This window comes from Lagopus leucura, unplaced genomic scaffold (assembly GCF_019238085.1).
Source record: "Lagopus leucura isolate 7727_CA_CO unplaced genomic scaffold, USGS_WTPT01 Super-Scaffold_100157, whole genome shotgun sequence".
Classification (NCBI taxonomy): domain Eukaryota; kingdom Metazoa; phylum Chordata; class Aves; order Galliformes; family Phasianidae; genus Lagopus; species Lagopus leucura.
The window spans coordinates 22,472,331-22,484,371 of NW_024962334.1; the positions used below are offsets into that span (position 1 = coordinate 22,472,331).

General features: G+C 34.2%; 1 protein-coding gene across 5 annotated transcripts in view; it reads left to right on the forward strand.

Annotated features, from left to right (window-relative positions):
- Positions 1-11,560, forward strand: part of SNX13 (sorting nexin 13) — a 62,676-nt gene extending 51,116 nt beyond the window's left edge. For 3 of the 5 annotated variants that reach the window (XM_042888817.1, XM_042888818.1, XM_042888819.1), the window contains 8 exons: positions 257-367; positions 1,526-1,687; positions 2,806-2,877; positions 4,482-4,627; positions 5,701-5,769; positions 6,878-6,990; positions 7,943-8,186; positions 8,290-11,560. In XM_042888817.1, coding sequence (XP_042744751.1) covers positions 257-367; positions 1,526-1,687; positions 2,806-2,877; positions 4,482-4,627; positions 5,701-5,769; positions 6,878-6,990; positions 7,943-8,186; positions 8,290-8,329 — 957 coding nt within the window. In that variant the 3' untranslated portion in view covers positions 8,330-11,560. Of the gene's footprint in view, positions 1-256; positions 368-1,525; positions 1,688-2,805; positions 2,878-4,481; positions 4,628-5,700; positions 5,770-6,860; positions 6,991-7,942; positions 8,187-8,289 lie in introns of those variants that run through there. The other 2 variants (XM_042888820.1, XM_042888821.1) reach the window with 2 other exon arrangements.
- Positions 11,561-12,041: the final 481 nt, after the last annotated feature.

A 12,041-nucleotide genomic window follows, 5' to 3' on the forward strand; every position in this document is an offset into this window, starting at 1 on the left:
TGTTGACTGACTTGACAGGTGTTTTAACAATAATGAAAATGTATTTAATGTATTTTTCTGTGAGATACTATAGTTAATGAACTAGTTAAGAATTATAGAATTGCAGATTGTTTCCATCTTTAGAATAGTGTTAGGTTGGAATAAAATTTAGAGGATGCATGAAAAAATACATTGCAAAACATGCTGACTTTCACTAAACTGCATGGCCGTTTTCAAAATTACTTTAACAGTTTCTTTCAAAAAATATTTTACTCAGCTCCTGTTAAATCCTGAAATGATGAAAGCTTCTCCAGCTCTCGCCCATTATGTGTACGACTTCTTGGAAAATAAGGCCTACAGCAAAGGGAAGGGGGATTTTGCACGAAAGGTAAGAATTATTTTCAACATCAATGAAACTTTAGTAGAGCATTTGTTAGTGTGAAGGCTGCATTAAACAAAGATATTGATCTGATATTAAGCAGCTATTTCATATATAGTATGTTTGAATATGTGATATTCAGTTTAATATGAGATATAATATTTCATATATACAATATTTCATATATTAAGCCATGCTTTCAAAACACTTTACTAAGAATCTGAGGGAATATAGAACCATGGATTGCACTAAGAATCTTTTTAAATTGTGCTTGTTGCAAATTACTTTCTCAGAGACATCTCTGATTTTTTTTTTACTCATTTCTTATATCTTTTTTCAGTTCTTTACTCTGTATTTGCTGCTGTTACATACTGTCCACCTTTCAGCTCAAAAAATGAAATACATTTCCCTTCAAAAGCAGCTGCTGTGTGGTTTAGTTGTAAGCAGTGCCAATGATCAAATTCAGAGCTCTGAACTGTGCATTTATTTTAAGCCACCAGAACTCTCTTCAGAGAAATGATTCTTTGTTCAGTTGACCAGTGTGTGAGTGCTGCTTTACAAATATAAGTATTTCTAAGTTTCTGTTGACTTTTTCATATAAAAAGCATCTAAAACTTCTTTATTTCTAAAGTACTTAACACCAGAGCATAGTAAAACACTTCTTGTAAGTTTATCATTATTTATGTGATGACTGAGTAAGATTTGCTTTAACTTAGAAATCTCCCACAATCTTTTGAGCATCACATTAGTGTTTGTACCTCTGGGCTGAATATAAGGTATATGTGAAAGCCATGTTTCAAAGACGGTCAGCTGAAAGCAGAAGGAAAACGCTTTTGGAAGCAGGAGTCTCAGAGCAAAGAAATGGCATTAAATGGACAAGAAAAGGAAAGCAAATACAAGGAAAGAAAAGCTAAAGAATAGTTAAGTGGAAACGACTCAGGAAGATCAATTGAAAGATGTGAAGACTTGCAGCAGGGATGTAAGGACTGAGAAATAAATGAAAAAGAAATTTAAACTTTTTGCTGCAGTATGTAATGAGCTTAAGCAATTACAGTCGTCCTTCTTGTAATTGTTCACACAGAATAGCATGATATACTTCTCATAGTACATTAATTTACTAGTGTCCCCATAGATCATACAATTCTGGTTCAACATCTTCCTCTTTAGATGGACACATTTGTAAACCCACTGCGTAACTCTATGAGAAATGTATCAAATGCAGTCAAGTCTCTCCCTGACAGCCTCGCAGAGGGAATGACTAAAATGTCAGACAACATGGGTAAAATGTCAGAGAGACTGGGACAAGACATAAAGCAATCATTTTTCAAGGTAAGAAAAAGTTTGGTAGTCAATATGTACTGGTCAATTAATAGGAGACTGTCAAGTCATTTTAACTTATGTATTATAATGAAGAGTTAGGTCCTTGGATAGGAGAGCAGTCTGGTTTTATTTCTGTACCCTTCTTTAGAAGTTCAGCTGTCGTTATACTGCAAATGTGGAGTTCTCTTTGATGTTATGTAACACATTAGAAGATGGAATTTATGCAGGGATCCATCTTCAATTCACTGCAGCCACTTGAGAACAATGTGGAGGTGTAATCGATTTTACCTTCCATTCTCATAAAGTTAGCTTCCTGCAGTCACTGCATTCATTGGACAAAGAGTGCATGTATTGAAACTTACCAAGGAGATAATGTCTTCTCTGCTTATTCCTTGTTGAATTCTGTCTTTAATGCCATGTACTACCATTATCTTTTCTCATCTGATGTATTCCTAAAATACAACACCTTAAAGGTATAGAGTCATAGCAAGGCATGCTATCTTCCTATATACTAGAAATCTTCTTGGTGTGCCTGCCTTACCTTCCTTTCCCTTGCTTTTCTACTTCTGTGTCTTACTGTAAAGTTCTTTGGCCAGAGACCATTCCATTTTATACTAACAAAACAGTTGTTTATAGTAGATGTAGAACAGTAACCCAGATGAACTAAACATAAAAGGGAATAATAAATCTATGGTTTGGGTTTGGGTTTGGTTGTTTTTGTTGTTGTTGTTGTAAGGAGTGTGATTTTTATGTAATTTTTACATTCTTGGGTGAGAATTACTGCCTGTGGACTTTCTCTTTGCTGGCAGCTTCTCTGGTGTGTGACTAGCAAAATATATGCAGTTACACTCACTAGGAAGACTTACAAAGTGAAAGTTGAGATAAAAGGAAAATAACTTAAGAAGTATTATGGTTTTTCAGCTAAAGCACTGGGCACTTGAGAAAATGTACGTGATCATACAAGACCTGATTTGCTGGAATATGAAAATCTGCTGTAGTATGCAACTGACTTTTGACCAAATGTTTAGTTTCTGTTTTCATAATCACCTTGGGTATGAAAATGAATCTAATTTATTGGAGTTCTACAGTATTGTCCTTCATAAAGCTTACCTTTCCTTGAATTGCAGGTGCCTCCTTTGATCCAGAAAACCTATTCAGATCCTGACCATTGCCGTGTTGCAGCAACAATTGATGACAGTGTGAGTCTGACACTGATAAATAAACGAGGCACTTAGAAGCAGGTGTTTAAGGCGCTTAAATTTCTTTTAAAAAAAATGATGTTTCCTTCTAAAATTAACTTCTTCTGTAGTACAAAGATGGCCAGGTAGTGCATTAAAGTTCACATGATAATATTTTGGTGTTTGGGATATTTACTTTTTTACGATTTGATTGAAGTTTTTTTTTCAATCTTCTATTTCTTTCTATTCAAAGAAAATGTGATACCAGACTGTCAGCATAATTTCAGTTACAACTGATTTCTGAGAACATTTCAGGAGGCCTTCATCTAATGGATCATAAGTAGTGTTTAGCACATTTCTTTTAGACAAAGAAAAAAAGTTCATATAGTCCTGAGTAATAAACTTTCACTATGTGGATACCAAAAATAAATGAAGTAGTAATATTAAGAAACTTGACAGTGAAGTTGAAATTGTCATGATGTATGGTATTTTGATGTTATTTTAGTTGAAACATTGATCATGTACATGGAAATAAAACAAAACAAAACAAAAAAAACAACAAAAAGAAAGAAACAACTTTCATGCTTAAGTAGGACAGAAATGCCGTGAGATTATCAGTGATTATATGCAGTTTACCACGGTCATAAGTCTGCACCTGTTTCGCCTTTCACATTTTAGGATTTAGAACACATCAAAGCATTCCTGTTTGTCTTCTTGTGCATAATTGCAGTGATGTCTTGGTAGATGTATTTTTACTCAAATAACAAACTTGAACCCCTCTGGGTTTTCCTTTTCCTTCATTGTTTTTCATTCTATCAGACTGTATCTGTAAATTTGTAATTACAAACATATACCTTCCATCACTCTTGAGGCTGATATTTTTGCACAGGCAATACTAAATTATATAGTCCAAATATATGAGCAGCTTCTTTGCAAAAATTTCATTGATCTTCTGTAAATTGTATAGAAGCTACAATTTCTGTTAGCTTCTAAGATAATTTTGGCTTGCTGTTCTATGAAGTATTAATAATGAATTTAATATTTAAGCAACAACTCAGTCAAAAAATGCATTTGTTGCATTTGTGGTAAATAACTGTGTTCTCTTGTGTAATACAACTGTAACTCCAAATAACTCCATCTTTTATGCAATAGTTTAACAATGTATTGGCTTAAATTTTGGCATATACCAAAAAGAAGGCCATGAGAAGCTGATGTTATGTCTATAGGGGATAAAAAAAAGATGAAAAATGAATACTCTTACTAGAATTTAGTAAACTCTTCCTCAAATTTAATACTTTTCAGTGATTCTGAATTTGTCTACTAAGAAAAAGCAAAGGGACAAGTTCTCTCCGGTTCATGCATACTTGTATTGTTTGTTCCACTTGAGTACAGTAACAATTCCTTTTTTCTTATGTTAAAAAAAAAAAAAAAAAAGTGTAAGACTATTTTATCCTTATTTTTCAATTTTTATGCTGTTATAGATTTATGGAAGATTTCATATTATAATAAATAATAGATCAAAGAGTTCTGACCCTGTTGTGTTTATACAGAAGCATTTGGCCTGTGAATTGTGCCTGTTGTGAACTGAAATATGTTTACTGATTCTATCTTTACTACTTGATCAGGTGGATGACAATATTCCTCTTCGAGTAATGCTCCTCCTAATGGATGAAGTCTTTGATTTAAAGGAAAGAAATCAATGGTTAAGAAGAAATATAAAGAATCTTCTTCAACAGCTTATTAGAGCAACATATGGTGACACAATTAATAGGTACTGCTTTTCTTATATAGAGTTGTTGTGTGAGTGAAATTATGGAGACTGACTAGAAATCCTTTCTGACATTGCTGAATTGATACATGCTTTCCCCTTTAAAGAGAATGAAGAGAAACCAAGTGCAAATTTGATGTAAATGTACACTGTCAGAGAACTGCTTTCCCAGAGCCAGAAGTGTTCATGCTTTTATGAATGTAACTTAATACTGGCTTTGTATATGCTTTTTAACTTATGTTTTACATTGTATTTTTTGCTGTTAATACTATTTTTTTCTGCCCAATTTCTGGTTTCATCTCTGTAGTGTTACAAATGATACATGAGCACTATCAAATTAGGTGAATTGTAATTATAATTGGTTCCTTAATTGTCAATTTGGCATAGTGCTGTTGATCAGGAACTTTATTTCTGCCAGGTGAGAAGTAGCTTGCCATTACTCTTCCGGAAATTTCCTCACTGTACTTTTTAACCTTCATGTGTATACTTATAATGTTTTCATCATCAGTATTTCAAATATAGGTGGTTCTTGTGGTATCAGTAGTGATGCTTCTTTATAATAGGAATAGCACTGGGTTCTTTTGAAATTATTCCTAGTGGCCAGATGAGAATTATCTTGAAGTCATCATAATGTCAACAATGATAGTCAGTATTATGTTCAAGATTACCAGGTAACCTCATAAATAAGTGCAATAAGTTTTAAGTAGGTTCTTTGCTTACATAAACGGAATTTGAACAGTGCTTCATGAATAGGAGAGCTGTGCAAGCACAACATTTATATCATGTTGGAAGGAGATGTAATGTCATCTTTCCTACCTGCTTGGTCATCATATGTTTACTGAAGTGGAAAAATGCTTTAGCTTCAGCAGTACTCAGGGAGCAGTAAGGGACTTCAAATTTTTGTCTTGAGAATCAGTCTTTGTTTTCATAGTGTGCCATTTTATAGAACCTACTTAATAGCATTGGAGAAGAACTGAAGTTGCACTTTGCACAACAATACTCTTTAAAATGGTTTACTTATTTTTCCTTTCCTTCATTGAAATAACAAAATAAGAGTCTTGTTGCTTTGATTTTAGGAAAATAGTTGATCATGTTGACTGGATGACATCTCCTGAACAAGTAGCAGATGCTGTGAAACGCTTCAGGTATGTCTTTCGTGATATATGTTAAATGCAGAGTACCTGTCAATCGATGTCTAATACATATACATCCTTCCTCTTCTTTCTGTGTGAGGAAATTTTTAAAGTACAGGAGTCCTGTTTGACCAGGCCCAGCTTTTTAGTTGTGTTAAGTGAGAGAAAGTATCTGTCACATAAAGAAAACTATTTTGGAATTTTCTCCTCTTCATTAACATGTACTTTTTTAACTGGTCCTGAAGAGCTGTGGTATTTGGATTTCATCGTGTTACTGGATGAAGTGTTTACCTTGATGAAGGCATGTGTGCATCCAATCTTAAAAAGCAAACAGTTGTTATTATTAAAAATCCTAGCTCCGTGCCAGTACATGTTCTATACAAGGTCGAACAATTGTACTGAATTCTGAGTTTGAAATTGTCAGACCCCTTTTAGAAAAATCTGTTTCATCATTCTGTTTTTTAAAAATCTCAATGACTTCAGAAGTATTTGTTGAATAAAACACCCCCTCACAACTTTTGTTTTTTATTTGCATGGAGGAAAAGATATAAAGTAGAATAACCTATTAGCCAAAGGATTATACTTTAGAGATACTCTATTATTCATTAATAAAATGAGTTTAGAACATATGTGTCTTAATCAGAAAACAAATGTGTCATACACTGATGAAAAACAGCTTTTCACACTGAGATTTGTGTTTTGCATGGGGCATTTCAATAGACTAAAGTGTCTTCATCTCACCTCTATCTTATAAATAGTTCTACCTCTGTCAAAGATCCACTGAAACAATTAGATCAAAGTCTGTCAGTGACAGTAAAGACTGATGCAATGTGATATTTGAATGGTTTTGCTGTGTAATATATTCTTAAATTTTTCTTTCAACTGATTCCATTCTAAGTAGTATGAAGCAACTGTGAATAGATCTAGCGCATCGTAGATCTTTCTTCTGAATATTCCACTTTTCCCTTTCTTTTCCCTTCTCTAATAATTAAAGTATGTGTTAGGTTCTGTACAAGTTGCTTGCATGTATTTATCTTAAGAGAAAATTTGGAGAGATTAAATATAACCTTCCATTTGATTAAAATTTTAATGTATTTTGACAGATTTGCTTTTGTTACAGAGATGCCTTTTGGCCCAATGGCATTTTAGCAGAGACCGTTCCACGGAGAGACAAAGCTATTAGAATGAGAACAAGAGTAGCAGGGAAGACCAAATTGCTAGAGATAATGCCAGGTAAGGGGATTTGAGATTGAAGCTAAATAATCCTTACTGTATGTTGGTGCTGGAGTTAATGTTGATTTGTTGAAAAAATGAAAAGAAATGCTGACTTTTGAACTGTATTCAAATAAAATGGTTTTAATTATTAAAGCACTGAAAATTTTCTCGTGTGGTGACCTTTGCAACTTTAGTTCTTAGAACCAATCCTGTATTTAGTTTCACTAGAGGATTTGAGTACGTGAAATTCATATATTCCAGTACAGCATGAGGCCCCACCTGGAGTATTGCATTCAGATCTGGGGCTCCTTTGCACAAGGAAGATATGGAGCTGTTGGAGTGAGTCCAGAGGAGTGAGGAGCTGGACTTGTTCAGCCCGGAAGAAGAGGGTGCTCTGGAAGGACCTCATTGTGGCCTTCAAGTATTTAAAAAGAGCTTTTAAACAAATCGACTTCGTATATGGTGTGAAGGTGATATAGCAATGGAGAACAGTTTAAAATTCAAGAAAAAGGAGGGTTAGGGAGACGTAGACGTAGGGAGAGAATTATTTTCTCAGAGGATGTCACGGTGCTGTCACAGGCTGCCCAGAAAAGCTGTGGATACCCTGTCCCTGGAGGAGTTTGAGGCTAGTTTAGATGCAGCCCTGTGCAGCCTGGTCAAGTGAGGGGCAATCCTGTTCATGGCAGAGGGTTGGAAACAGATGATCCTTAAGGTGCTTTCAAACCCAAGCTGTTCTGTGATTCTATATACAGTGTAGAATAGATGTAATTTTCAGAGATCGTTTCTACTCTGAGAGAACGTTTAGATTAATCAAGCTATATGTAATAGAGGCACTGTTACTTCAAATTTCAAGCTGCATAATTTCTGAAAGGAAGTCTGGGCAAATTGCTTGACATACTTAATATTCAATGTATTATTAACTGAGATATAGAATTAAATTTAACCTTCCATGTACTTTTCATTTTTGTAGATGAATTGAAGCACATCATAGGTGCTGAGACGACACGAAAAGGTATTCTTCGGGTCTTTGAGATGTTCCAGCATACTCAACTGAATAAGAGAATGGTATATGTCTTTCTGGAGAGATTTCTAGAAACCTTGTTTCCACAAAATAAGTTCCATGAGCTCTTCAACAAACTGCATTCACGGTCAAAGCAGATGCAGAGGTATAAACAGAGACTACATTCTACTCAAGCGCCTTCCTTGCAGAAAAGGTGACACTTTAAACCTATTAAGCTGGTGTATGTTTGTCCAGGACTTATTACTTGGGCAGATTCTCTGGGGCTTCAAACTCACATGCTGTTATTTCTGCACCAGTCTTTTAGTGTCACATAGTAGATTATTAATGCATCTGTAAGACCTGTGGATCTTCTCATCTTCACTTGTAATTCAACCACTACCAGAAGGGTTCGTGTGTCTTAAATGATTTGGTGCGTCTTCATGCAACATTGAGAAGAAAACTGGCCCACTATATAAGAATGCTGATTCCTTCCGTTCCTGAGGCGATGTTTGCCAGCAATGAAAAGTGCCAGACTGAGTGAAGCGTAACGGTGAAGGAAAAGAATGATACGGTGGAGGAAAAGAACGTTTTGGCACTGGGAGATAGTGCAATGTGTGAGAATCAGGTGGAATTTTTCTACATTATGTCTGTTGAGGCTCTATAGGGCTTATTTAACATTCCTGTGAAGGCTGAGCTAACAGGAAAAGCAATCTCTGGAACAGCAGATTTATAGAGGAGGGGAGAAACAGTTAATACCCCCATCATAAAAGTATATTTATTAAAGTAAAGTTGAGGAAATGTGATTTTTATGCCACACAAACTTCACCTTTTATGTTTTGAAAAATAAACTAACATTAGATCTGTTGGGGGTTTTAGTAAAGATGCAGTAGAAATAAAACCTTTATTCTGACTATTCTGTAGCTCTAAGGGCTATCTTCTGCTCTTATGGCACCTGGCATACATTTTGCATGTAACTTCAGTGAAGAAGGGGCATCATATTTATGTTCAATTGGTGTATTTGAACATATGTCAAGATCATAGTTGCAGAAGGAAGGGGGTGCATGTTTCAAAGAGAACAGACATCGTATTAGGAGATGAGGAAACTGCACTAAGAAACAATTCTCACACTATTCCCCACTAAAATCTGAAGCTTTTTAGGGTGCAAAAGATTGTGTCCTACCTAATTGAAAGATTCCTTTACCTTTGAATGTGTAAGGTTCATGGAAAAAAAAGGTAGAATTAGTTGGTTCCTTACAGATAAAAATATTTCATTAGTCATATGCAAACATTTGGGAATTCCTGAACGCATCTTAGTGTATATATGAAAATAAAAAGGAGATAAAATTACAATATTTTTTTAAATAATTTTTTTATTTTTTGCATAGTGTAAAATTTTAATAGAAATTTGACATCAAGGCCCCACATCCATCTGTTTAGTTCCATCAAATAATTTATGTCCAATTAATAATAAAACAACAAATAATACTTTCAGGCCACAGCATACCTCAGTTTGTCTTTTCTTTTTCATAGTCCCCTACTGTTTATGAGCACTACTGTCTGAGTGAATAGAAAGCAATTTTGCAGAGTCCATATTTCTTCAGAACGCTTAACACGGGATATGATACAACTGTCGAATAAGGATCCTTACAGCAATTTGTGTTTAAATGGGAACAAATCCTTCTATGTGGGAGAGGAACACAGACCTTTTATTAAAGCGTTGTCAGAGAAGATAGAAAGCTCTCAAAAGACCTAGTTAATTTGACTGAAACATCTATATAAATCACTTTTCTTATGGACTCTACTCATGCAATGTAGCCTTTTATCATACTATTTAACGATGACCATATTGTACTGTTAATGTTTTCATACAGTATGCATGGGCTCAAGTGCACTTGTTTTTTTTTTCCCTTATTGCAGAATTAAATACTGTAAGTTAAATCCCTTTCTTTTATAATTACCAAGAAGACAAGTTGGAAAATATGTAACAACCCTTCCCCCTTCTTCTCTGCAGATTTTGTGGAAGTGTGATTAAGTGCTGTTGAATTTAACAAAATTGTTGAGTTCCTGTGTGGAGTAGTCAGCATAGCCAGCTACTATTGTTTACATGCCTTTATCTTCCTCTGATGTCAGTCTACACTCTAGCATACCTGACATCCAGCTGATGAAAGATCGTTCAGCAATTGTTCTTGGTGATATAGTAGTTACATCATTGATACTACCAAACCTAATTTATGTCTTTTTAAATCGCTGAATTTGTTTTGCAGTATGAAAATGGGAAGTTTAAATGCTGTTTTGTCAAATCTGTCAAAAAAATTTTGTCAAAAAACCTCTTATCTATCTGCAGGTACCATGAAAAAATTCAAGAGAATGGTGATTGTGTGCAAATTGGGATTTTCTTAATTATCTGGTACATTTCTGTAAAAAATAAATAAATAAAAATAATATCTCTAGGAATGTGAACTGAACATAATACACCATGTTCATTAGTCATTTTACTTATTGGAATTTATTACATATATATATATATATATATATATATATATATACTTACACACTTATGGGTGTGCATATGTATATATATACTAAAGTTTTGTCTTCTGTATTTAGCTACAGAATGTGGCTCCCTAATTCAGTTGTGCCTGTTGGCTGGCAAGATTGATCAGAAATTAATACTTTTGGTTTAAAAGTTTGTACCATCTTTACAATGATTTTCCTTTTGTCAATTCAAAATACCTGCCCTATCAACCATGCAGCCTGTTGTCCTATGAAGTCTCCAAAACTGAATGTTAACATACAGCACTTAAGTGTATCTTCTGGCCTTTGGGTGCTGTGACTGGCCATTGAAGATTGTGCCATTGTCAACAAATGCACTTGTTTTAGCCTTAATTATTTTTAAGTGAAAATGAGCAATTGAGTTTTTCATTTGGTTCCTCCTCAAGCTTGTGCTGCTGGTGTTTGCTAGAACTAAACAGTAAATTTTAAGTGCTACAGAATGTGTACCAAAATAAAAATATATGAAATCCACAATCTAAATTTTAATTTTGTGCAATATTTTCATTTAATGCATGTGTATTTGAGTAACTGTAAAATAAATGAATTTTTAACATTTTAAAGTCTAGGTTAAAAATGTCTTTTCAGCTGAACAATTTTGCATTCTGTTATTGGATTAGTTTATTTAAGGACTTGTTTTAAAAGTCTTATTTGTTACTCCGCCGTTAATTCCCTTGTTCTTAATGGTCCTTGCTCGTGGGAGCATAGCTCATACATTACAAGGGGAAAATCTAAAGAGCTCATCTCATGAATATAGCCGTTATGGATTACTTGTGCATATCATTGTACAGTAAGTGTCAGCTGTGTGCCTAATTGTTCTGTTGATGCTTTTTCCTTCCCTTCCCCATCCTTTTGTTTCCGTAACAAAGAATGAACGTAAAACAGACTGCCAGGGTCACTTCTACTGGATGGCAGAGGACTCTGAATTTTTTTTTTCTTTTTTTTTTTTTTTTTGAAGTTTGCATTTATGTTCTGTCCAATAGAAAGGTAAAAAATAAAAAATTAAAAAAAAAATACACTAATAAAGTATTAACAGGATTATTATGAGTCTGTAACATTTATTTTTAAAATAACTTTCTCACTAGCAGGTATGAATGTTTCTGTGTCTGAAAAAAAAATTGCTGAGGATGACGGTTGGTGTTAAGTGCAACTTTAAAAACAGAGAAAATCACTGCTTGATTTTTAAGTGCTTTGTGAACTAGGTTTGCTTTTAACAAATGACATTGCTACAGTGATTTTCAATCAGTGTTGTCACTGTTCTATACTCTAAAAAGATATATGCAGAAACTATATATGGTGTATGCCTCTTTTTATTGGTTGTTGTTTTTTTTGTTGTTTTTTTTTTACTTCACTTTTTTCCTGAGTTCATTTTGCAGCAGCTGGATCTACCATGGGAGCACAATTATTACCCTTGATATACTTATTCCAGCTGTTTCACATTCATCAAAAAGATGTCCTGAGTTACAGAGATGTTAGTTTTTTGACCTAGGCGTAATGTGTTTACTGTTCTCAACAACTT